The sequence below is a fragment of the Amphibalanus amphitrite genome, unplaced genomic scaffold (assembly GCF_019059575.1).
Source record: "Amphibalanus amphitrite isolate SeventyFive unplaced genomic scaffold, NRLGWU_Aamphi_draft 000774F_arrow, whole genome shotgun sequence".
In the NCBI taxonomy this organism is placed as follows: domain Eukaryota; kingdom Metazoa; phylum Arthropoda; class Thecostraca; order Balanomorpha; family Balanidae; genus Amphibalanus; species Amphibalanus amphitrite.
In genome coordinates, this window is record NW_024882268.1 from 148,395 (window position 1) to 169,812 (window position 21,418).

Below are 21,418 nucleotides of genomic sequence, written 5' to 3' on the forward strand. Positions count from 1 at the left end.
AAGTTATGAAATTTTGGTTGATTAACGCAGGTTGATCGGGCTCACATATCAGCAAGAAAAAGTAAAATTAAAAGAGCTCATCATTATTGGCCAAAAACAAGCTATAATTTTGCAGGAGATCTTGGATCAATACTGAAGATCACGCTGAGCACTTGAGCAGTATCATGCCAGAAAATGTTGACTGATGAGTGCATATTATTGAATGATAACTTACAACAACAAGATAAGTTAGTGCTAACTATCAAGTGAAAAATCTAGAATGAATGGACTCGGGGAGCTTTACTGTGATTAGATGCTATGCAGACGGTAATGTGCATCAGGTACTCAGTGTCTGGCAAATGAAACATGCGATCATTCCATTGCTACTGGAGGAGAAAGCTTGGATCACTAAATCCACTTTATGTTGATTTTCCTGTTAATCATTACTGTATTTCTTGAAAAAAGGATTGTAGTAAAATTGTCAATGTGACAATCCATGCAACGATGTTATCATATGTGTTCATTAGTCATTTGTGATAGTGATTGTTGGTCCAGTATACAATGGCAAAGCTTCAGCGTTTTTTTCTTCTGTGGATGGCCAGCAGTGACTCAGAACTTAGAAGTATTAGTTTTCTCCACAGGGCTGGGATAAAAAGTACTGAGGGTAATCTTCCACCAAGGAACTTTACTTTGACATGGTATGAGATGCAGGCACAAGTAGGTAGGTGCTTCGTTCCTATAGTCAGTAATTGTGTAGGTTTAGTTGGGTTAGCTTATATTAGGTTTTAATTTGCCCCAAGTGTCCATAGAAATGTGACCTGATTGAACAGTGCGCATACCTGACTAACCCGACAGCTGACCTAACCTCAATCATCACACATATTTGCAACCTAGCCAAGACCTGCATGGCAGTAGCACCCAGTTATAGGTAGGTACTCACCCTAACTCAATCTTACCTGCTAACTTAAACTTGCCAACAGTTAGCTCACCTTGCCAAGCTGCATCCAGGGAAACAGTCAACTGAGGAACTGGCTCATTGGGTGGTTGGTGTGAGTCTGTGCGTTTAAAGTGTTTCTTCTCTGAAGCTGCTCTGCACTGCTGTATGTCATGTTAGATGCTCAGAAAAATGTGGGAAATGATAACTAAGCCAGGTACTTTAGTGCTTTGTTAATGCTTGAGAGATGAACAAGTACAAATCCTGTGGGACACAGCTATGAGTTAGGTGCTAGGTGAGTATGTTATGTGAATGTGCTGGTTCCCTGTTTGACTGTAGTAAGTATACAACAAGCACAGGGTCACAGTTATATTCAATCTCCACATAAACATACAACAAAAACGGCCATATAGCCTCACTCCGAACACACCACAAATAACTTAAGCCTTTACAGGCACAAAAATGCTTTGATTTACAGGACAGGTATACAACATATCCTCTGTCCTTGGGGATCTTGCTGCCAAGTTGAGGTGCGATGACTGAACTTCAGGATTGATCAACCTTTTCTTCTTAGCCACTGCTTTTATACGAGAAAGACTTACTGCTTGTTTATAAGCTGCGTTGAAAATTTAATGATCCGCCTTCAATTCTGGCATGAAGGCACAAATAAAATAGTTCCCTCTCCTCTTGGAATACACAAAGCAAAATATTTAATAACTTTTAGTGGATGGACAAGAGCAATTTGAATTAGCATAGCTTTCCCTCAAGTTAACTTCTGGCACTGATGAATTACAATGACACCTCTGATCCAATAAGATAAACTTGGAATGTGTAAACCTGCCTAGTCAATCATGCAACAGATGAACTTTAGGTCAACATGATATTTATTCGCTTCATATTTTGTAACAAACGCGCAAAAACTGCAATATAACAGCACTATATGCTTTTTGACAAAATGCAATAGAAGTAAAACTTAACGCTGATGGCATTCATTCTTAGTGGAAATGTAATTACAAAATATTTTGTGGTAACTATTGAATTTCAGCTAAAAACAGTGCACGGTTTAAAAAAGAATCATTCCCATGACGGTCCATTCTTGCGGTCCTGAAATCGCCACTATTTCCGGCCTCTCCAACGCAACTCGTTGTCCAGACGTAAATATGCGACCAAATATGGCGCATTGTTCGTCAATTACAAATTGTAATGTGCGTTATACACAAGCCATTAGGATGAATCTTTGTTGAATATTTTTGCACAAATTACTAATTTTCAAGTGATTTGGACCCCGAATCGTGGTTTACTACTGTACTGTTGCAGGGCTTGCTTGGTAAGTACATCTCGATTTCGGCGCCCTTGGGAATTGGGATTGAAGTTCGGTTTTACTTCGCGCTAATCCGTGCCTATGACAAAAGATGGTAAATGTTTAGATATTCTTTGATAGTTCTATTGTTTCATATGTTATGTGTTATTTTAAGGTTTAAATGATTACGTCTAAAGAGTTTCGCCATTCAAAATTATTATGTAGTCATTTCACTTGGGTCATAAGGCCCTGGGTTCAGTGGAGATAGATAGGTAAGCTAGGAAAACTCAGGGAAAATTGAAATACTAGGAAAATAGGAAAAAATGGTCAGGTTTTTATAGTTAATATGTCAGGCTGCAATGGACTCCCGTTAGTACTGTTGCGGGTGTACTACAGCAGCCTTAAAATATTTTGATAATTGTAACCACTGACCGGCTTGAAACAAGTTCAGACAAAACGTGAAAAGGTAGGTACCCCTATCTAATTGCTAAAAGGTCTTTTCTTGACTCTTTGAAAAGAAATGTAACATTTTTGCATTTTTTTAAGATGCATGCTCTACTGGGACGACGGTGAAAACAGGGCGCCTGGGGCGATTTGATCAAGGTTCGTTAAATTTACACGTGACGTTTGGGATATAGAAGGCCTATGAAGTGGGACAAGTTCCAAATGTCACGTGACTAATATGCCCTCCGGCGCCCTGTTTTCACCGGCGTCCCTCTACTGTGATGTTCACTTCATAGTAAGTTAGTGTTGAGAATATGTGAAGAATTTTGACATGAAAGGTAGCCCAGGGTCCTACAGCAGAAATAATCATTTTCACAACTCATTTTTGGCTTGTGTTTTCATTTTTTATCTGAACCCCTGAGTTTGAGTTGACAGCATGTAAATAAATCATGATACTTTTCCTAGCCTCACCTACCAGTTCTTTCTGACACTGAAATTGTTTGAACAAATACCTACTACCTAGGTATTGATGCTGCTATCTTTGATGCCTATATATGTAAACACTTCTTTAGATTGTAAACTGATGACTTGAAATACATGTATTACTGATGTATTGGCATGAATGACTGATAAATTATTGAAAGAAACTGCAAAAAGTGATGCTATTTGTAACTCAATATTATTTGGGTAAGGAAAAGACATAAAGCATGAAGATATGTGAGTTGCGAAGGCAGTAATGCTATTATTTTTTAAAGAGACAGAAGCCCCCAGTACCTAGTTCAATATTTGTGTGCTATGTACTGCATTATTCTGCCCCTCACTCTTATTATCCTAGCAGGGAGTTAGTCAATCAAATAATGTTGATGGTAAGTCAGCCAGAGTCTGAAGGGTGAGATGTCTCACTTGGCTTACAGTTTATACATGCATTACCAGTGCAGAACATTTTTGGATAAAATGGATTGTTACCAAATATCTCTGTTATGAACCAGATAAACCATAGACAAATATAATGATAATTGGTCAGAGGATAAATGGAAAGAGTATTTTCCAGTTACCTTTTTTGTTATTTAAGATAAGGCTTAGATTAAAAAAAAACTAATTAATGGTTAGCAACACATTTTCATTAAATATTGGCAACATTGGGCATTGGAATCTTCAGTAGCTTTATGTTTGTTTTTTTTAATTGTAATAATGTATTGTCATCTACATTCCACAACAGTGCTTCTTGTTACTGTGTTTGGGTGCATATGCGATGTGGTGGCGAAAAAAAAAAAACATTCCACAAGACTGAGTCATAACTCAGGAGGACTTCAACCCTCCTTGCTGGGCTTTTATAGATTGGCATAAGATTGTCATAACATTTTGTCTCCCTAACTGCTGTTTCATGACTCTTGCAGACTTCGCTTCAGCTTTTCTGAAATATGCTGGGGAAGATCGAGCAAATACAGCAGAAAATTGGGATTTGTTCAGTGCCCTTGCCTGATGTAATTGAAGTGTATCATCACAGTATCATTAATCATATGGCATCTTATGCCTTGTCTCTATCTGTCGTGCAGACGGCGCGCCTGCTATGTCCGGTGATGCGCCCCTGCGCTACGGATCGCCCCTCAGCTGGCCGCTGGTCCCGCCGCTCGCCGACGACGATGAAGATAGCGTCGAGCTGCCATCCACTGTAGACGTCAAAGCCATCTGGGTCAGTGACAAAAATGCAGTGTCCTCATGTTTAAACGAATCTGCTTGACTTGGGAAGGTTGAAGTTATACGACGTGAAGGAGACCGTATTCAGTGCTCACATTTTTATAACCTCTCCGCTCTGTTGAAGGCGAGTGCTCGTCCAACCCCATGTTGTGTAAAAGCTTGCGATGCTCGATAAATTGGATACTGTAATTCGTGAAAGTAACGCTAGGCTTGTGTGTTTCCACAGGACCTGCCGCAGCCAGGTGATGGGACTCCGCGCGCGGCTCAGCCTGCCTCTGTGTCGTCTACCCCGTCCCCGCCCGGCTCTCCGCCGTCGGCCTCGCTGCAGACGCCGCCGACCCGGCCGCCGCCGCTGCTAGCTCAGTCTCCGCGGGCACTGTCGTTCTCCCCAGAGCTGTCTCCGAAACCGTCGGCGTCTCTGAGGCACCCGTCACCGCCGTCGATATACTCGCCACCACATAACACAACACCAACACCATTAGCAAAACCAACCGCCATATCACCCACTCCACACTTATCAAAACAGACACTTGCACCCTCGTCATCGCTACATGCACTAGCACACCCATCATCATCACCTTCAACTGCAAAATCTCCCACAGCACAGCCAGCACCAGTGACAGTACCACAACCAACGCGTCCGAAAGCACCGTCACGGACGCCTCTCGCTACACCAAGATCAACATCATCACCGCCACCATCACCTTCATCGACTTCACTCACGCTACCACTGGCGTCATCGCCGTCATCGCCACGGCCTCCGACGCCGCCTCAGCCGTCATCGCCAGCAGCGCCGTCACGGCAGAGACGACACCGCGACCGGCGGCCGTCGCGACCGGCGCGACCGCTGCGTCCACAGCCGGCGACGCCGCCACCAGCGTCAGCGATAGCGACTAGGACACAGCTGGGATCGCCATCGCTGTCACCACTAGCGTCACTGTCACCACCGCACTCACCTCCCCTGCCATCACCACCAGCACCAACAGCCTCGCGATCACAATCACTACAGCCACAGCCACATCTGCGACCGCCACTGCGACCGCCAGCATCGGCAGCAGCCACGACACTAGTATCGCCTCCGAAAACCAAAGCAACAATATCATCCCCACCTCTGCTACCCATATCAGCATCACACACAACAAAAACTACTGTGCCATCGACGTCGCCTCGTTCACCGCCTTCGATTCTGAGACGATCGACGTCTCAAACGAAACCAACAACGGCTGCACCACTGCCAACTTCACCGCCGCCGAAGCCGCCCGACGGGCAACGGGCGCCTCCGCTTTCACCGCCGTCATTGCGGTCGACGCGGCGACGGTCGCCTCTGCCGACCTCCTCGCCTCCATCTGCGCCTGGGAGCGTTTCGACTCTTTCCGCCGCATCGCCTCCTCGTGGACTTCTTCAGCCTTCAGAGACGGTGGAGGCGCATCAGTCGCCGGCGGCGCCTCCCAGTAGACACCTTCACTCGTCTTCGGATGGTGACGAGTCCGATATTGACTCGGACAGCTGGTCGTCGGGCTCCGGCGGCCGTGACTCGGACTCGGAGAGCTGCGGCTGGTCGGACGTGGCTGAGAGTGTGGCTGGGGACGGCGCGGCGCCAGTGGCTCAGCCGCCGCGCGCTGCTGACACCCGGCAGTCCCCGGCGCCGGACGGCCAGCGCCCCGGGTCGGCGCTGGACGGTCACCCGGTGCCGGCGGCCGTGCGGCGGCGGCCGGCCTCCCCGGACTCGAGCTGTGGAGCGCCGGTGTCGAGAGACTGGCGGCCGGCTGAGCCTCCACCGACCGGCGAGCGGCGCGCGGGCTGCCGGCCGCGGCACCGGCCGCAGTCGGAGGCCTCGCCGGCCCGCGGCGCCCGCTGGCCGGCCGGCGCCGCCAGCCCCACCCCAGAGGTCAACAGCCCCGGCCTGCAGCGGCCGACCGGCACCACCAGCTCCCCGAAAACCGGCAGCGCGTCCATCCAGAGCCCCCAGCGCCGGCCCGCCAAGGCAGTTAACAATTCTGCAGTTCTATCACCAGCTCCGAAGGCAAGTCCATCACTGAACGCTTAATTAATTACTATTAATTTGTCATAATGAGGCTAACGTATTCAAAACAATCAGGTAATATTTAGCTCTCTTTGTCAGCTATAGTTACTTTTTCGCATAGTTCGTAGATTTAGACATGACTTGTTAATCTAACCGGTCATTTTTCCTTTTTTGGCAAAGGGCCTTCGAGTTGACACAGTGACTAGATCGTGAAGTAAGTGCGTTGTTGGTTGCTAAGGCTGTTCTCGCTCTGGCAGGTGGACGGGCGGCTGCAGCTCTCCGGGTCGGACGACTCCGATTTCGATGTGGGCGGGGTGCGCGCCGCGCTTCAGTCGCTCGAGGATGACGCCGAGTGTGCCGAGCGGGTCACCACGCCCGAGAAGCAGACCTGGTGGAAGAACAAGCTGAAACACTCGGCGATGGGCCGCGCCGAGTCGGCGCACAGTCTGGTGCGGCCGTGGGAGAGTAGGCGGGACATGGGTCGGACGAACGCGCGACACAGTGCCGGTATCCCTGTGACTGTCAAGGGGCCGGCGCAGCCCCCGGCCGCCGTCGGTAACGGTAACAGTAAGCGAGTCGGAGCCAGTGTGGACGTCAGTGCGGCTGACAAGCACCAGCGCGCCGCTGTGGCGCTCAGTGAGAGCTCGGAGGGCGAGGAGGGGTGGTGTTCTCCGGCGGAGGATTCTGCCAACGGCTCGGACCGACGCAGTCCCTGCGTCAAGATCGACGGACGAACCTCGCCGCGATACGCAATGCCGCTCACCAGTGATAGCCATGTGCGAAAGCCGTCCTTGTCCGTGATCTTGAACTTGGAAAACAAAAACTCCCACCTTCGCGGCATGTGCCCTCCGCGGAATAGTGACTACGACGGTGCGCCGAAATCGCGAGACAGTGAACTCGCTGGTGCGCTTAAGTCGCCAGCACAAGTGCGGGGGACTGAAGAGCCGAGTTTTGCGCCGCCCGTGAGTCGGTCCCGCGGCCGACCGAAGCCATCCGAGTCGGCGCCGCCGCCGCGCACCTCAGAAGTGATGGCGCCGCCCCGCCATGCGCCGTCGCTGAGTACCGAGACGAAGGGCTGGCTGGCGGGCGGCGAGTCGAATGCGACCAACAGCGTTCAGGGCGGACGTGAGCCGGTGCCGCGGGTGGCGGCCACCCCGGTGTCGGGCACGCTGGCCGCGCCGTCCAGCGAGCCTTCAGTGCCCGAGTCGGGCGGTCCGACCCGTCCCGTGTCCCAGTCTCCGCCGTGGGCCGAGGACAAGGGACGGCCGCCGGCCACCACCGCCGGCCTGGCCACCTCGGACGCCCAGCAGCGGCAGTCGGTGGCGGAGCTGCTAAACTCGCCCAGCTCCCACCACGGCTCGCCCGCCTCCTCGTCATCGTTCTCGTCCAGCAGCGCCCTGGTCACCACCACGGCTGCCACCGACACGGGCGCGGCAGCGTCACCGGCGCCCCGCCCGGCCGGCTCCAAGGTGGACGGTACCGACCCCGACCAGGGCGGCGACCCGGCGCGCAGCTCGCGCTCCATGCTGATCCGACGCAGGCGTATCAAACTGCTCAAGCGCCGACATAAGAACATCGTGGACCCGGTGCTGCTGGCCGACGTTGAGGAGCTGGTCCGGCGGCTGGCCGGTCTGGGAATGCCGCGTGGTGCCGGCCGGACGGCCAGTAATTCAGGCGAGGTCCGGACTCCGGCCTGCTTCCAGACCCGGAAATATGGCAGGAAGCGCAAACCGCCGCAGGAAAAGGTGGCCAAACCTGACCGCGAGGCTGTCGACGATGTCGACAAGAAGAAGTCCAACTCGCACCACACCCCGGTCTGCCCACAGGTGAGTTTGGATGAGTTAGTCCAGCAAGTGGATTGGGTTGGCATGCAAAAAAAAAAAGATTATCTTACTCCTTCAAACATGCCAGATACCTCCCCCTCCCCTCATTTATCATCACATCCGAACTCTTAAGGCCCGATTGGCCCGTTATTATCACTATAGTCTAATCATTCTGGCAATGCGGGATCGAATCACCTCTTTTCTGATTAAATCATAGATAGCTCATTGCCAGGCTAGATTTTGTCCGGCTTCGACATTAGCGATGGAAGGTTAACTTAACCTGAAGGTTAACTGTTTTTTTTTTCATAAACTTAGCTCGAATGTTTGAATGGACAGATTTACAGAGCCGGAGCTTACGCTAATCAGAGCGTGTTGCTTAGACCCCGACCCCTACCGTCCGATCGCGTGCGGCGCAATGCCGAGTAACGGGAGAATTTAGATGCCAAACTTTAGCATGCCCGTCAAAGCCGGACACGGCCTGTCCACTCAACTGACTTCAACCGGCTGCGGCTGCTCCCACCAATCGCAGACTATTCCCGTCAGGAGTCTCAAATATCGAGCGCGGGAGCAACTCGAATCCGGTTTTTCACTACCGGGAGTCCAACGATCTACCAACTGGGCTACGGGGCTTGTTATTGTGAGAGGTTCACCTCTTACAACAATAATTATCTACCGTAGATACACGTGATCAACTGTCCAGTGTTTGCGCCTCGTCTCCCGCGCCTCTTGGCCGTGAAATGTTTGGAAAGAAGTCAGGCTGGTATCAGAAGCTTCTAAATATTGGGCTGGTGTTTTTATGGTCTTATGCGCCTGCATATGTCAAGAAAAGAATCATGTTTTATGTCAATCCTTCTTTATTCGAAGACATTTTCAATAATCTAGCGTTTCCCGAACTATAATTTGAAAAAGTGGTGTGATAGCTGCGTCACGCCCCGTCTCCGTTTCAGGAGGATGAGAACAAGGAGCAGTGTTTGCCCCTCAAAAAGCGGTACCATCACATCAGCCAGTCGCTGGCTGAGTCGATAAGCTCCCTGGCCAAGTCAGCGTCCCTTCCAGCAAAAGCCGGATTCTGTGCAATGGAATCAACTACTGCCTGCAAATCAACGGCTCCTAGAGCCGAGAAAGTCTCCGACAAAGTTGTGAACAAGGCCCAAGAACTGTATTCACCCGGGGACACTGGAAAGGGACCGGATCGTATGAATTCTGTTGAATCACCTGATCACCCATCTGTGATATGTAAAGCTTTGGTTAAGCGGCAGTGTGTCGAGTCGTCTACGAAGTCAGTCACTTCGAAGGTACCTTGCAAGCTCACCCTGACTAAGTCAGAACAAGCAAGTAAAAAGCAGTCAGTTTCTCGAAGTCGCGCGCAGTCTGGCGACGGATCCCACAGTCGGACAGCTGTCCACAAAGCACAAACTCCCGACAGGCCGGAGAACCAAAAGCAGACAGCAAAGCACAAAGCATCGGACTTAGTGGATGGAGGCCAGAAACTAAATGCGAAAGCGGATGAGAAAGGCGCAGTATCTGCCAACAAGCGAACTGTTACGGCCACCTCAGAGTCGGCTCCCCCGGCCAGCACACGGCTGGCTGGCACTGCTGGCCCAGCGGCGGAAGGTTCAAATGCGGTTTCTTCTACGAAGAAGTCGGACGATGTCCAAACTCCAGGCGGCGACAAGACCCGCGCAGTGTCGCTCCCGGGACCCGAGGATCGCCGACGACGGCGGAGACCGACGGCCGACACCGCCCCGTCCGGACACCCCGGCCGGCGGCGACGGTGGCGTCGTCGGCCCCGCTCCGGCTCTGAACGACCGGACTCGAAGACGGAGTCGACGGCAGAGTGTCCGCCTGTACCCTCGCCACCACCCGCTGATGTTCCCACCGTCTCCGCGCCTGTGCCGACCCCGGACACCGCCCCTCCATCCGGGATACCCGCGTCATGTCCCGACACTCCTGCTGTCTCTGTGACAGTAGAGGCGGTGGCAGCCCGATCCGACTCTGTCCCGGCAAAAGTCGAGTCTGACCCGCCACCAGTCGGTGACGTGTGTCCAGCTCCGTGCGCAGAGGGCCCAGCCGACACCCCTGCCAAGTCTCCCCAAGATACCGCTGCCCTCACCGTGCGCCGTAAACGGCGGAAAATCAACCGCACCGGGTTTCCCAACAAGAAGAAGAAGGTTCGTCTCAAGTCGAGACCGCCGACGCCGGGCTCCACGGCGGCGGCGCCGGAGCCGGCGGTGGCGCTGCCCGAGGCGCCGCAGCCGGAAGGCGAGCCGAGGGCCGTGCCCCCTGCAGCGTCCTTGGCCGCCACCGATAAGGACATGCTGCAATCGGAGTGCCTTGCTGCGGATACGGAGCCGCCAGCGGAGGCCACGCGGGCCGAGCCGGAACACACTGCGATGGGTGAGCAGCGCGCGCGGGAGCTGCGGCGGCCGCGGCGGCCGGCGCCGGCCCGCCCGCGCCCCACTCAGCTGCAGCAGACGCCCGTCGTGAGACTCGACAAGATGAGCGAGCCGCCGGTGGCGCCGCCGCGTCACGAGCAGCCGCCGTCGGGCGCCGCGAGCGACACCGGCTCCGAGGCGGCGCCGCCCCGCTCCGAGCCGGCGGACACGGGCCGACCCGCCGCCCGACCGACCTCCCATCGACTGGCCACCAGGAAACGATCAAAGGCCACCACCTCGCCGGCACCTAACAACAAGCGGGCCCGGGTCGACCGGACGGACCTTCCTTTCGTGGAAGACGACATCTATTTCGAAAGGTGAGTTTCAACACTGTCGGTACACTACCTAATTAATAGTCTGCTGAATGTTTCCGTAAATCTGAACAAAAAACATGCTTATCGTTCGTTTTTTTAATCGCCACTGAATGATCCATTGCATTTGTTTAGCAGTAGTAACAGCCTGCCGACATTCAAGATATGTGATATGCTGCCATTGACCTGCTGATAGGGTGCGATCTATCTGACAACAAAACAAACAATATCTGACTTCCTCTTCCGACAGTGACCTGCTGATTGGGGTGCGATTTAATCTGTTTTGTCTCGCTGCCATTGACCCGCTGGCCTCGATCCGTGTGACCTGTGTGTCGTCCCGCAGCGACCCGCTGATCTCGGAATCGGGCCCGTCCAGCGAAGTTCCGTCCGGAGACGAGCTACACCGGTCCGCTGCCACTACCGTCAAAACGCGAATGGCCGCTCCCAAATGGAAAAAGAAGAAATACATCACCGCTGGACTGTTCTCGGACTTCTACAAAGTGGAAAGGTGAGAACAGTGAAGACAATAGTTTGAGCGCTGGACAGAAACATGTGATTTAATTCAGTCGATTAAGATAACCCATGCTCCCAAGAACGTCGATGTCATTTTTCGTAAATGTGACACCGACTCCTGTTCGTATTTCAGCGAAAGTGAGCGGCCCGAGCTGAACAAGTCGCGGCTGACGTACGACCCGTCCGAGCACGAGCATGGTCTGCTGCCGCCGCCCTGCTACGAGGAGAAGTGGCTGCGGCACCGGCCGCGCGACTTCACCCTGCCCTACGACCTGTGGTGGCTGCAGGCCAACGGCCAGCTGCCCGGCCGAGACGCGGTCGCGTCCTGGAACTACAAGAAACTGCGCACCAGTAAGTCGCTAGCAGCTTTTATTCGCCACAGAAGTGTCAGAAGTAGATGGACACGCAAAATATATATTTGATAATTGGTGATCTATCTCTATTGATTAATTTGATGAAGGAATCTTAAATACCTGAGATTGCAATGAAGTCTTCAAAGACCTGACAGAGTAATATCGCTCTGACTGCTGGCTGCTGTTTATGGGCTCGCTTCTAGCTCACAGCTTAGCTTCGAGCTTGTACCCCGATGACACCACGGTGACACTGTGCCCTGTGTTCCGCGCAGACTACTATTTCGACGTGAAGCCGCCGCCGCCGCGCGAGGTGGAGGCGTGCTCGTGCCGGCCGCCGGTGGACCCGCAGCGGCCCGGCTGCGGCGACGACTGCATCAACCGCATGATGTTCGTTGAGTGCAGTAGCAGCTCGTGTCCGTGCGGAGACCGGTGCGACAACCAGCGCATCCAGCGACACCGATGGACGCCCGGACTGGTCAAGTTCATGACGGGCGAGAAGGTACGGAAAATGGCCGGCGCGCCCGGTCTGAGGGGAATTGCAATGTGCCAGCAAAAGAAATGGAGAAGAAAAAAAGTTTAGTGTACTTGAGGAGCTTATTTGGGGGAAAGTGTCGGCGGTCCGATAGCGAGTAGGTTAAGGTGCTACCGAGCCATAATGTCACAGTGAAACTTGTTTTTGACCGTAATTGTATGAACCAGTGAAAAACAATCGTTCTTATGATTCCACTACATTGTCTTATAATCTGAAGCTGGTGACGTAAAATCAACCGGCCATAGTGAAAGGGGCGTAGACCAATTATGCGCTACTGTCTGGCTTACTGAGCTTTACTGCCTGTACTGCAGGGCTGGGGCATCATGACGCGGCGTCCGATCCGCGCGGGCACCTTCATCCTGGAGTATGTGGGCGAAATAGTCAGCGAGAAGGAGTTCAAGCGTCGGATGCAGACTCGCTACATCAACGACCAGCACCACTACTGCCTGAACCTGGACCGCGGCATGGTCATCGACGGACACCGCATGGGCAGCATCGGTGAGACGCATGACGTATTGTTTCTTCCTTTCTAACTGAAGCGTAATATAGCTCCTACACATGTGTTTCGTTTTTTTTTTTTTGCCCGCTTAGGCCTGTGTTGTCAAAATACTGCAGCTAGTGGGAGTGTGGAACAGGCTATTGAGTATTGTGCGATGCGCTGCAAAAATTTTAACCCGATCGTTTATGCTCACAGGTCGTTTTGTCAACCACTCGTGCTCGCCCAACTGCGAAATGCAGAAGTGGGAGATGAACGGGCTGCACCGTATGGCGCTGTTCTCCAAAGAGGACATCCCGGGTGGCACAGAGCTCACATACGACTACAACTTCGCCCTGTTCAACCCGGCCGTCGGACAGGTTCGTGCAGCTGCCGTTAGTTACCCACCATGACACTCTGTCCGTAATGTTCTGAAACAATGGTTGCGATCATCTTAGGTTGGTGTTGAACATTTGGTAATTCCACCTTTGACAGATCAGTTAGCGGTTACTAGCCTTATACCGATGCATAATTTTGATTCGTATTTCGTACCCTGTGTATAATTCATGTGATGTTGTGCCGATATCTAGCACAACCTGCTCTAGAAGCAGCCAGTATAACCAGCCACGACTGACGTGGTGCGGACCGTTTCGCTCGCAGAAGTGCCACTGCGGCTCGGAGGACTGCCGCGGAGTGATCGGTGGCCGGTCGCAGCGTGTCGGACCACCGCAGACGGAGCGAGGCAGGGGACGCGGCGCCGGCACCGCCACCTCCAGCACCACCACCAGCACTACTGGTGCGGCCGCCAGCACCACCGCCGGCGTCACTGGGCCGGGCGACGGCGGCGCGGCGGCACCAGCCCCGGCCGGCGGGGCGGCGTCCGCGGGCGCCGAGCCGACCGGGGCGGCGCGCAACGAGCGGCGGCCGTCCGTCAGCTCGGAGCAGACCAGCGGCGAGACGGGCGCCCGCGAGCCGACCGCGCTGCCCGTGCGGCCGCTGTCGGCCCGGGATGTCCGCTTCATCCGGCTCCACCGCTCCTTCCTCGTCCGAAACTATGAGAAGGTGAGTCGAAACGCTAGCCTACTGGTCACGGGCATCCAGGAAAGCTAAACATTTTCAGTGAGCGTATCCGCGGATGGTGTTTTAATGACACAATGCCTTCAACATAATGCGAGCCTTTTATGACATCACTCAGTTTATAACCACGCTAGAAAACGATAGCCGTGGATATGAAAAAGCTGCTTGTTTGCTGCATTCACAGTGTGTGTTTGTGCGTGTTTGTTTGGCCAGATGCGGCGGCAGCGGGAGCCGCCTCTGGAGACGGCGCGGCCCGTCTCCCCACCGGCCGGCTCCCAGGAGGAGACGTTCCGCGCCCACCTGCGCGCGCTCGACAGCTCGCGCTCGGTGCGCACCCGTCGGCTAGCCGCCGCCGAGGACGACCCCCAGATGGTGCGCACCCTGAAACTGGCGCACATCCTGAAGGAGATCCACCAGGCGGTGGTGGCCAGTACGGGTGAGTGGGGTGGACACGGGGGTGCCTGCTTATGAGGGAGACATCAGCTGAATGACGCGATAAAATATTCGGTCGGGTCATATCGGTCGTTTCACGACATGGAGTGCTGAACACAGTGATGCGGTTTCATTTGTTAGGTGTGGAAGGTTGAGTGTGGATGTGTGCAGATTGTCGTTATTTGTAATTGTAAGTTTGTACTATTTGTCCTCAATTCCGTGCCCTCGCTGTCACGTTCACAGGCGAGCACCCGGGCCCGAGTCCGGTCGAGGCGCTGACGCTGCCGCGGAGGCCGCGGGTGGCGGCCGCGCGCGACTCGGCGGAGGCGCCCTGCTCACTGCTCCCCGAGCCGCTGGACATTGCCGAGATCGAGCGGCACATCGTGACCGGCCAGTACAAGACGGCCGACGCGTTCGACCACGACTTCCGTCGGCTGTTCACGGCCCAGCTGCGCGCGCACGGCCGCTGCTCGCCGATCGGCGCCGCCGTGCTCCGGCTTAAACACAAGTACGCCGAGCTCAAGACGGTCATGATGAGCCAGATCCAGGAGGTTCTGGGCGTGGTGCCCAGCAGCTTCCGGCCTCCGGCTAAGCGCCGACAGGACACCGGACTAGGTCAGTCACAGCCCTAGTCAAACTGTATCAAACGCTATCGATTGCTCACTTCTCCCGTGACCGTGTTTTCTCTCCGAGTGCCGGGCTGTGACTTCCCCGTCAGACGGAAAAGAGGACACGATCAATCTGTGTGACGGCTCAGTTTCAGTGTTTTTTTTTTCAGTGCTTAACTGGCTATCTTTCTGTCGGATGGCGACGGGAAGGAGGACACGATTTTCTGTTTGTGAAATGTGAAGGGCTGCGTTCTCTCTGTGTGTCGGTCTATGTTTTCTCCGTGTGTAACAGTCTGTTTGTCCCGTCAGACGGCGAGGAGGACACGATCCGCTGTGTTTGTGACGGTCTAGGTTTTCTCCGTGTGTAACAGTCTGTGTTTGTCCCGTCAGACGGCGAGGAGGACACGATCCGCTGCGTGTGCAGTCTGCACCGCGAGGAGGGCCTGATGATCCAATGTGAGCGCTGTCTGGTCTGGCAGCACTGCGACTGCGTGGACGCCGACCCGGACGTCGAGAAATATGCCTGTGAGGTGAGTTTACCGACCTTTGGTGCCTGACTATCGATCAGTTCAGTGTGAGGTGCGGTCTAAAGAATAGAACATGCGGGCAGGGTTAAATAGACCGAGCCCAAGATAACCGTAAATCATTCATGCATATTCGAGCACGCTTCTTTCCGTTAGCTTGTGCGCCCGTGACGTGTTTACCTAAGTTTCGAGGTGTGCCTGCATATTCATGTGACCTGTGCTCTCACCACGCAGCTCTTTGAAACGCTTTACCTTAGTCCAGAGGTGTGCCTGCATTGTCACGTGACCTGTGCGCCCTTCCCGTCAGCTCTGCGAGCCGCGGTACCTGAGTCCCGAGGTGCGCCTGAAGCCGCAGCCGGAGGACGCCGAACCGGGCCTCACTTACTACCTGTCATTGATGCGTGACCAGCTGCAAGTCCGCCAGGGTAAGATATACAGGCCCTGGCCGCTGACAAATTGAACTTTCCGTGGCAGCTTATCAGCGTGTAACATGCTGGTAACCCTTCCAAATGTGACGGCTATGATTTTCGGAACGAATTGCGAATGAGGTTAAATCCAGCAAGCACCTGCAAACTGTCACGATGGATTAGCACGCTAGCAACTGGCCTGTGCACGCGACTTTGCGCTGTGTAGGGGGAGCGTGGCAGCCACACAGTTGCATCTCTTACGATTAAGCCGAATCTTTTAAGTTTCTTTTCTGGAACAATTTGAGCCTGTTCTCTCACATGTTATCAATATCAGCTGACGATCATCTTCAAAACGTTTTTATTGGATAATGCAGCAATCATAATGTACCCGAACCCACACACGAACTCGGTCGGGATGTGTTGACTGGGTTGGGCTATACCTTGGACGATGGGAAGGCTGCGGACTTAGCGACATGTATTGACGTGCCGTGCTCCCTCCAGGCGACTGCGTCTACATCATGCAGGGTGATATGGTGCGGGCAGCCCAGGAGGCCGGCCAGGTGCCGTACAAGTTCGTCAAACGCCTGGTGCCCGACGAGCTGCTCATCTTCCGCGTGGAGAAACTGTGGAAGGACGAGAGGTGAGTTGGGAGGGGTCCCGAAGCTGGCTGCACTTTTCGAACAAAATATTTGCTTTAGATGTGTGTGTTGTGCTACTAGAAAAGGAACGTCTCCATCATGTATCGTTCACCACAGCAACTCTCCATTTTTCTTTTTTGTAATCGGTAGCTGTGTCATCTGCCGTGTCTGACTGCTGTTCTTCCGTGCGGTTGCAGCGGCGCCCGGTTTGCGTTCGGCTACCACTACTGCCGGCCGCAGGAGACGTACCACGAGCCGACGCGCAAGTTTTTCCCCAAGGAGGTGATGCGCTCGCCGCTGTACGAGGTGGTGCCGCTGGAGCTGGTGGTGGGCACCTGCTGGGTGCTCGACGTCAACACCTACTGCAAGGGCCGCCCGGTCGGCGCCAGCGAGCACTCGGTCTACGTCTGCGAGTACCGCGTCGATAAAACGGCCAGGTGCGGACGAGTGTGGAGCTTTCTATCACGTTGTGATGGTGAATTAATGATGCTACGGAGTATTTTATTCACTTCTCAAGCAAGCTTCTGATGTGAGCCAACCTGATCAGGCGTTGCTTGATCAGGTTCAGACGTTCTTATTCCGTTGCTTACTGGCTTGCTTGCGAGGTGACCATGCCTCTCGTTTAATTGCAGGCTGTTCGCAAAGCTCACCAAGAACCGACATCCCATCTGCACAAAGGCGTTCGCGTTCGATTCGTTCGAGACACGCTTAAAGATCTCACGGACGTTCACAGTAAGTGTCTTTTAATATCACTGAGCGTTTCATACCCATGCGAAAATGGCAGATCATATTCCAGTTGATGCCCTCGAGCAATGTTTCGAAGTTTCTTTATTTTCAGTACTGCCCTCAGATAAACTCACTAACTAGCGTCTGAATATTTTTTGAAGTCAGACCAGCTTAACTTAAAGTTTTACCCTACTTACTGAGTAACTTCTATTCGAGACCACGCCTGAGGGTCCCAACTGCCGAGTGTTTCACGACTTGCCGTTCTTTTCAGCCGCACGCTGAGGAGGTGGCACAGAAGATGAAGACGGAGAAGGTGAAGGCAGCTAAACGAGACGAGGTTAACGCCGCGGCGCCCAAGGCGGCCAAACCGAAGGTGGTCAAAGACTCGGCCAAACAGGCGCCGCCGCCGGTCAAGGTGGAAACACCGGATGAAAAGGTGAGGATTCAGCAACACTGCTTGAGTTTTTTTTTTTCATAAAATGCTTCTCCTTTATCATTTGGGTGTCTGGCCTACTATGCGCACAATATAGATAGATCATATTTTTAGGCATGCAGTTATGGAATTCTGTTCCTGAAACTGAATAGTGGTCGATATCCTAAATCAGTTATCAATAAGACCTGTATGACTAAGCCAGAGATCGATAAAGCTTAACTCCAACTTCATATGGGCTGAAATGCAGGGAGTTTACGCTAAAATGTATGGCTTGTGATAAATGCACGCTGCTATATCCCCATTATTCCGTCTGCCGAGTGTGGCGCCCGCTGACGTTGCGCCGCTGACCGGTCCGCTGGCCGCTGACCGCTCCGGCAGCTGGCGCGCCAGGTCCGCCGACTGGACACGGTGCTGCTGCGGCTGCTGGCGCGACTCCCCGGCCCGCCGCTGGACGTCTCACAGATGCTCGGACCGGGCAAACGGCACCGGCGCCGGCCGGCCATGGCGCGCGTCTGACCCGGCGCCCGCTGCGCCGCCTGTCCCGGCTGCAGCACATGATCTTAGCACGCCCGCCCAGAAATGCAATCTGGACTGCGTGACCAAGGCTACCGAATGTACGCTGTATCTTATGTTTTACGTTATTTTTAGTGACAAATGCGAGTCTGATGTTTTTAGTGTTGACTTTTATAGTGTTTTCTTTTTACGATGGGCTCAAAGTCGATGTTGATGGTTTTGTACCAAGTGATGAGCGAACTCCGGCATCTTATTCAGTCACAGCTTCCGAGTGTGTATACCTATTCATTTACTTAGTGGGCCAAAAAATGGTTTTGTGCCCTTACAAAATCCATATAGCCTGGTTTTAACAGCTGGATCTGCCCCCTTAGGATTTTACGGCGATATAAAACGGAACAGAGTGAAGACTGATGACTAACTCCGGTAACATACGTTCGTGCTTCTCATATCGGCATATGCTTCTGCATAGTCACACGCCCAGAATTTTGATAAGGCAGAAGTTTCTGTTTGTCTGACTGATCTGTGTAACACGAGACGGTACAAAAATGGCGACATGTATCCGCCTTTGGGTAACCAGGCGATGTCTGAGCGCGTGAGACTGGTGTGCTTAGTGTCTATCGGGACGCCACTGTTGTGTGAGCGAGTGTCTGTGCGGGCTGCCGTGATATCTGAGATGTGGACCGTGGTCCAGCTAGATTTGGTAGATGTTTGCACTGTGATTTGTAAAGTCAGCAGATTGGGGCCGGTATATTGATGTCGCAGTCGGTATGCTGATGCGTGCCGCTAATGTATTTATTCGCTGTAAATAGTTTGCCGGAGCCTGCGGCCCAGGGCCCATTGTGATATGTCTTCCTGTCGTTGACTCCTTTGGCTCCACATCATTGTTCGCCATGTGATTTTATTCATCACATTTTTGCAACACGATAATATACGTCACCGAACGCTATGCAACATCAGTTAGCATATGTAGTATACTAATTGGTTTGGAATCTGTTGAAAGGTTCCCTAGCGCGTGGCCAAATATATGTCGCGAGTAGAGCACTTCACGGATAGGCTTTTTAGGATCTGGCCCGGCCCATATCCGGCAAGTCATATCCAGATCCGCCCATCATCCGCCTTTCTTTGAATATCAGAATCCGGCCCACCCATGGCCCGTATTGCAGCCAAACTTCCAAAAAATATCCGTAATAATCCGTTTCACCAATAACTGGTTTCACCCAAAACTGGACTAACAAATTCAATCTAAGGGACCAGATAGCCATACATCTCACAGACCATCATGGTTCCAAAAACCATGCTTATAAACCTAAAACCACATGAAAATCACCACATTGGTAAACTAGGTATCAATTTTTAACTTCAATGTTGAATGTTAAAATTTTGATCCGTTTTGATCCGGGTTCAACCTTCAATTCCCAAATCCGGCCCGCCCATATCCGTTCTTTTTTTTAACAAATTTAGAATCCAATCCTATCCGGTCCGCGGATTTATCCGGCCCATGAAGTGCTCTAGTCGCGAGGCCATAATATATAAAAACAACACGCAGGGAAGGCAGCAGCGCTACCGGTCAACCGCACGCAATCCAGATCTGCAAAAGCAATGCACGTCAGGTGACAATGGACCATCCAGCCTCAACGGTGCGCTTGAATCAGGGGAACGGAACCGAATGAGTGCATCTTAAAGGGACCCTCCCACCTTAACACTAGTTTTGAGTTGAGATAGCCAAGTTTGCGGCCTGACTCAGAAACCACCATTTATCCTGGTCGCAACCCCCGCAGCTTTATGGTGTTAAAGAAATTTCTTCCCTTTACTTGCAGGGTGGGACCAGCGTGGTCCCTATCTCTTAACCATTACGGGAATTTGATGACGTCATCAGGCTTTCGAATGTCCGTTAAATGTTTGACTAAAACGTTTTGTAGCACGCGGTGGTATATGCTGCTTTGCGCGCAACAAATGCCGCACTTTCAAATAAAGTCGCTAGGAACAGCGGAGATCCCAAAAAGTAAACAAAAGTAAAAGTCTAATATCTTGAAAACCGGTGAATATTTTTCGATGAAATTTGGTAGATATTCGTTTTTGCTCTTTCTGAACCGAGCGACATCACTTTCATGCCAATTCATTAACTTTTTTGAAGGTGGGAGGGTCCCTTTAACCCTATTCCTGGCGGGCTCCGCCGGGACAAGAAACTGGCGGGGGGGGGGGGGGGGGGGCCGATTCGGCCCCCCCCCTGAGATCTCGAGAACGAAGCAAGATAGCGACAAGCGGTAAACGGCATCGGATACGCACGGCCAAGATCTACAATTTTTACTAAGGTCATTTTCAGGTCAGGTCAAAGATGACGTCACAGGGGTCGAAAAAGTCAAAATGGCGGCACTAGATATGGAGAGTTTTTCTCGAATAACTTTCGAATTAGTCAAGATAGGAACAAACTAAGGGCATCATCGTGATCCTCTCGTCAATCCGCATCGAATGATATATATGTTGACCTCGAAAGGTCAAGGTCAAAGGTTGACCTCAGGTCACGTGACCTCGAGGTCATCATGTATATCATTCGATGCGTCTTGACGAGCTGAACACAATGAGACCATCCACGCGTCTGTATCTTGTTCCTGTACGGAGTTATTGTCCAAAAACCTTTGGTGACCTTTGATGACGTCACATGACCTCACAGCTGCCCAACAGCAAAACAGACCTCAAGGTAGTGAAGGTTGATCGTATATGAAGTCATGTATGGTATATGGGGCCATTCCGACCCGTTTTAGTGGTAAAAACAGGGAGTTGAGTTTTCCCCCATTGACTTATAATGGGGAGGTCGCGAAATTGACCTGACCTTAGGTCACCGATATCAAAATTCCGAGATATACAAATTGCACATACTGGTACCCTAACTAAACCCTGAAGAGAAGAAATTGATCGGTCAAAAACTCTAGCTCTGGCGTGATTGCAAACTTTTCTGAGGTAGCGTCACCAAACCGCCTCTGGTGACCTGACCTGAGGTCAGATCAACTCAAAATTTTCAGACATGTTGCGTAGAAGCCTTTTAGGAAAAGTCAGAAAATTTGAGCTTCCTAGCTCAACGCGTTTGGGAGATATAACCAAAAAACCTCAGGGGGGGCTCCTGAGGCCCCCCCCCCGCCAGGAATAGGGTTAAGCGACCGATAGCATTAAAATTCTACCCGGGTGAGACATTTTCGCTGGCTTCCTCCTTCTTGCCTGCCATGCTCGACTGCGTATCGGGTG

At 52.4% G+C, this 21,418-nt stretch overlaps 2 protein-coding genes across 2 annotated transcripts; both read left to right on the plus strand.

The window, feature by feature from the left end:
* The first annotated feature begins 2,063 nt into the window (after window positions 1-2,063).
* LOC122365941 (vegetative cell wall protein gp1-like) lies at window positions 2,064-6,402 on the plus strand. Its single transcript, XM_043337599.1, has 3 exons — window positions 2,064-2,240; window positions 4,214-4,350; window positions 4,582-6,402. The coding sequence occupies exons 2-3, from the start codon at window positions 4,228-4,230 to the stop codon at window positions 6,400-6,402; spliced, it is 1,944 nt and encodes a 647-aa protein (XP_043193534.1). The 5' UTR covers window positions 2,064-2,240; window positions 4,214-4,227.
* Window positions 6,403-6,639: 237 nt separating this feature from the next.
* LOC122365949 (histone-lysine N-methyltransferase ash1-like) lies at window positions 6,640-19,124 on the plus strand. Its single transcript, XM_043337629.1, has 17 exons — window positions 6,640-8,204; window positions 9,149-10,953; window positions 11,291-11,455; window positions 11,594-11,811; window positions 12,086-12,312; window positions 12,657-12,843; window positions 13,040-13,200; window positions 13,481-13,882; window positions 14,111-14,333; window positions 14,573-14,944; window positions 15,328-15,467; window positions 15,769-15,886; window positions 16,370-16,508; window positions 16,704-16,943; window positions 17,139-17,238; window positions 17,504-17,668; window positions 18,044-19,124. The coding sequence occupies exons 1-17, from the start codon at window positions 6,798-6,800 to the stop codon at window positions 18,179-18,181; spliced, it is 6,207 nt and encodes a 2,068-aa protein (XP_043193564.1). The 5' UTR covers window positions 6,640-6,797; the 3' UTR covers window positions 18,182-19,124.
* Window positions 19,125-21,418: the final 2,294 nt, after the last annotated feature.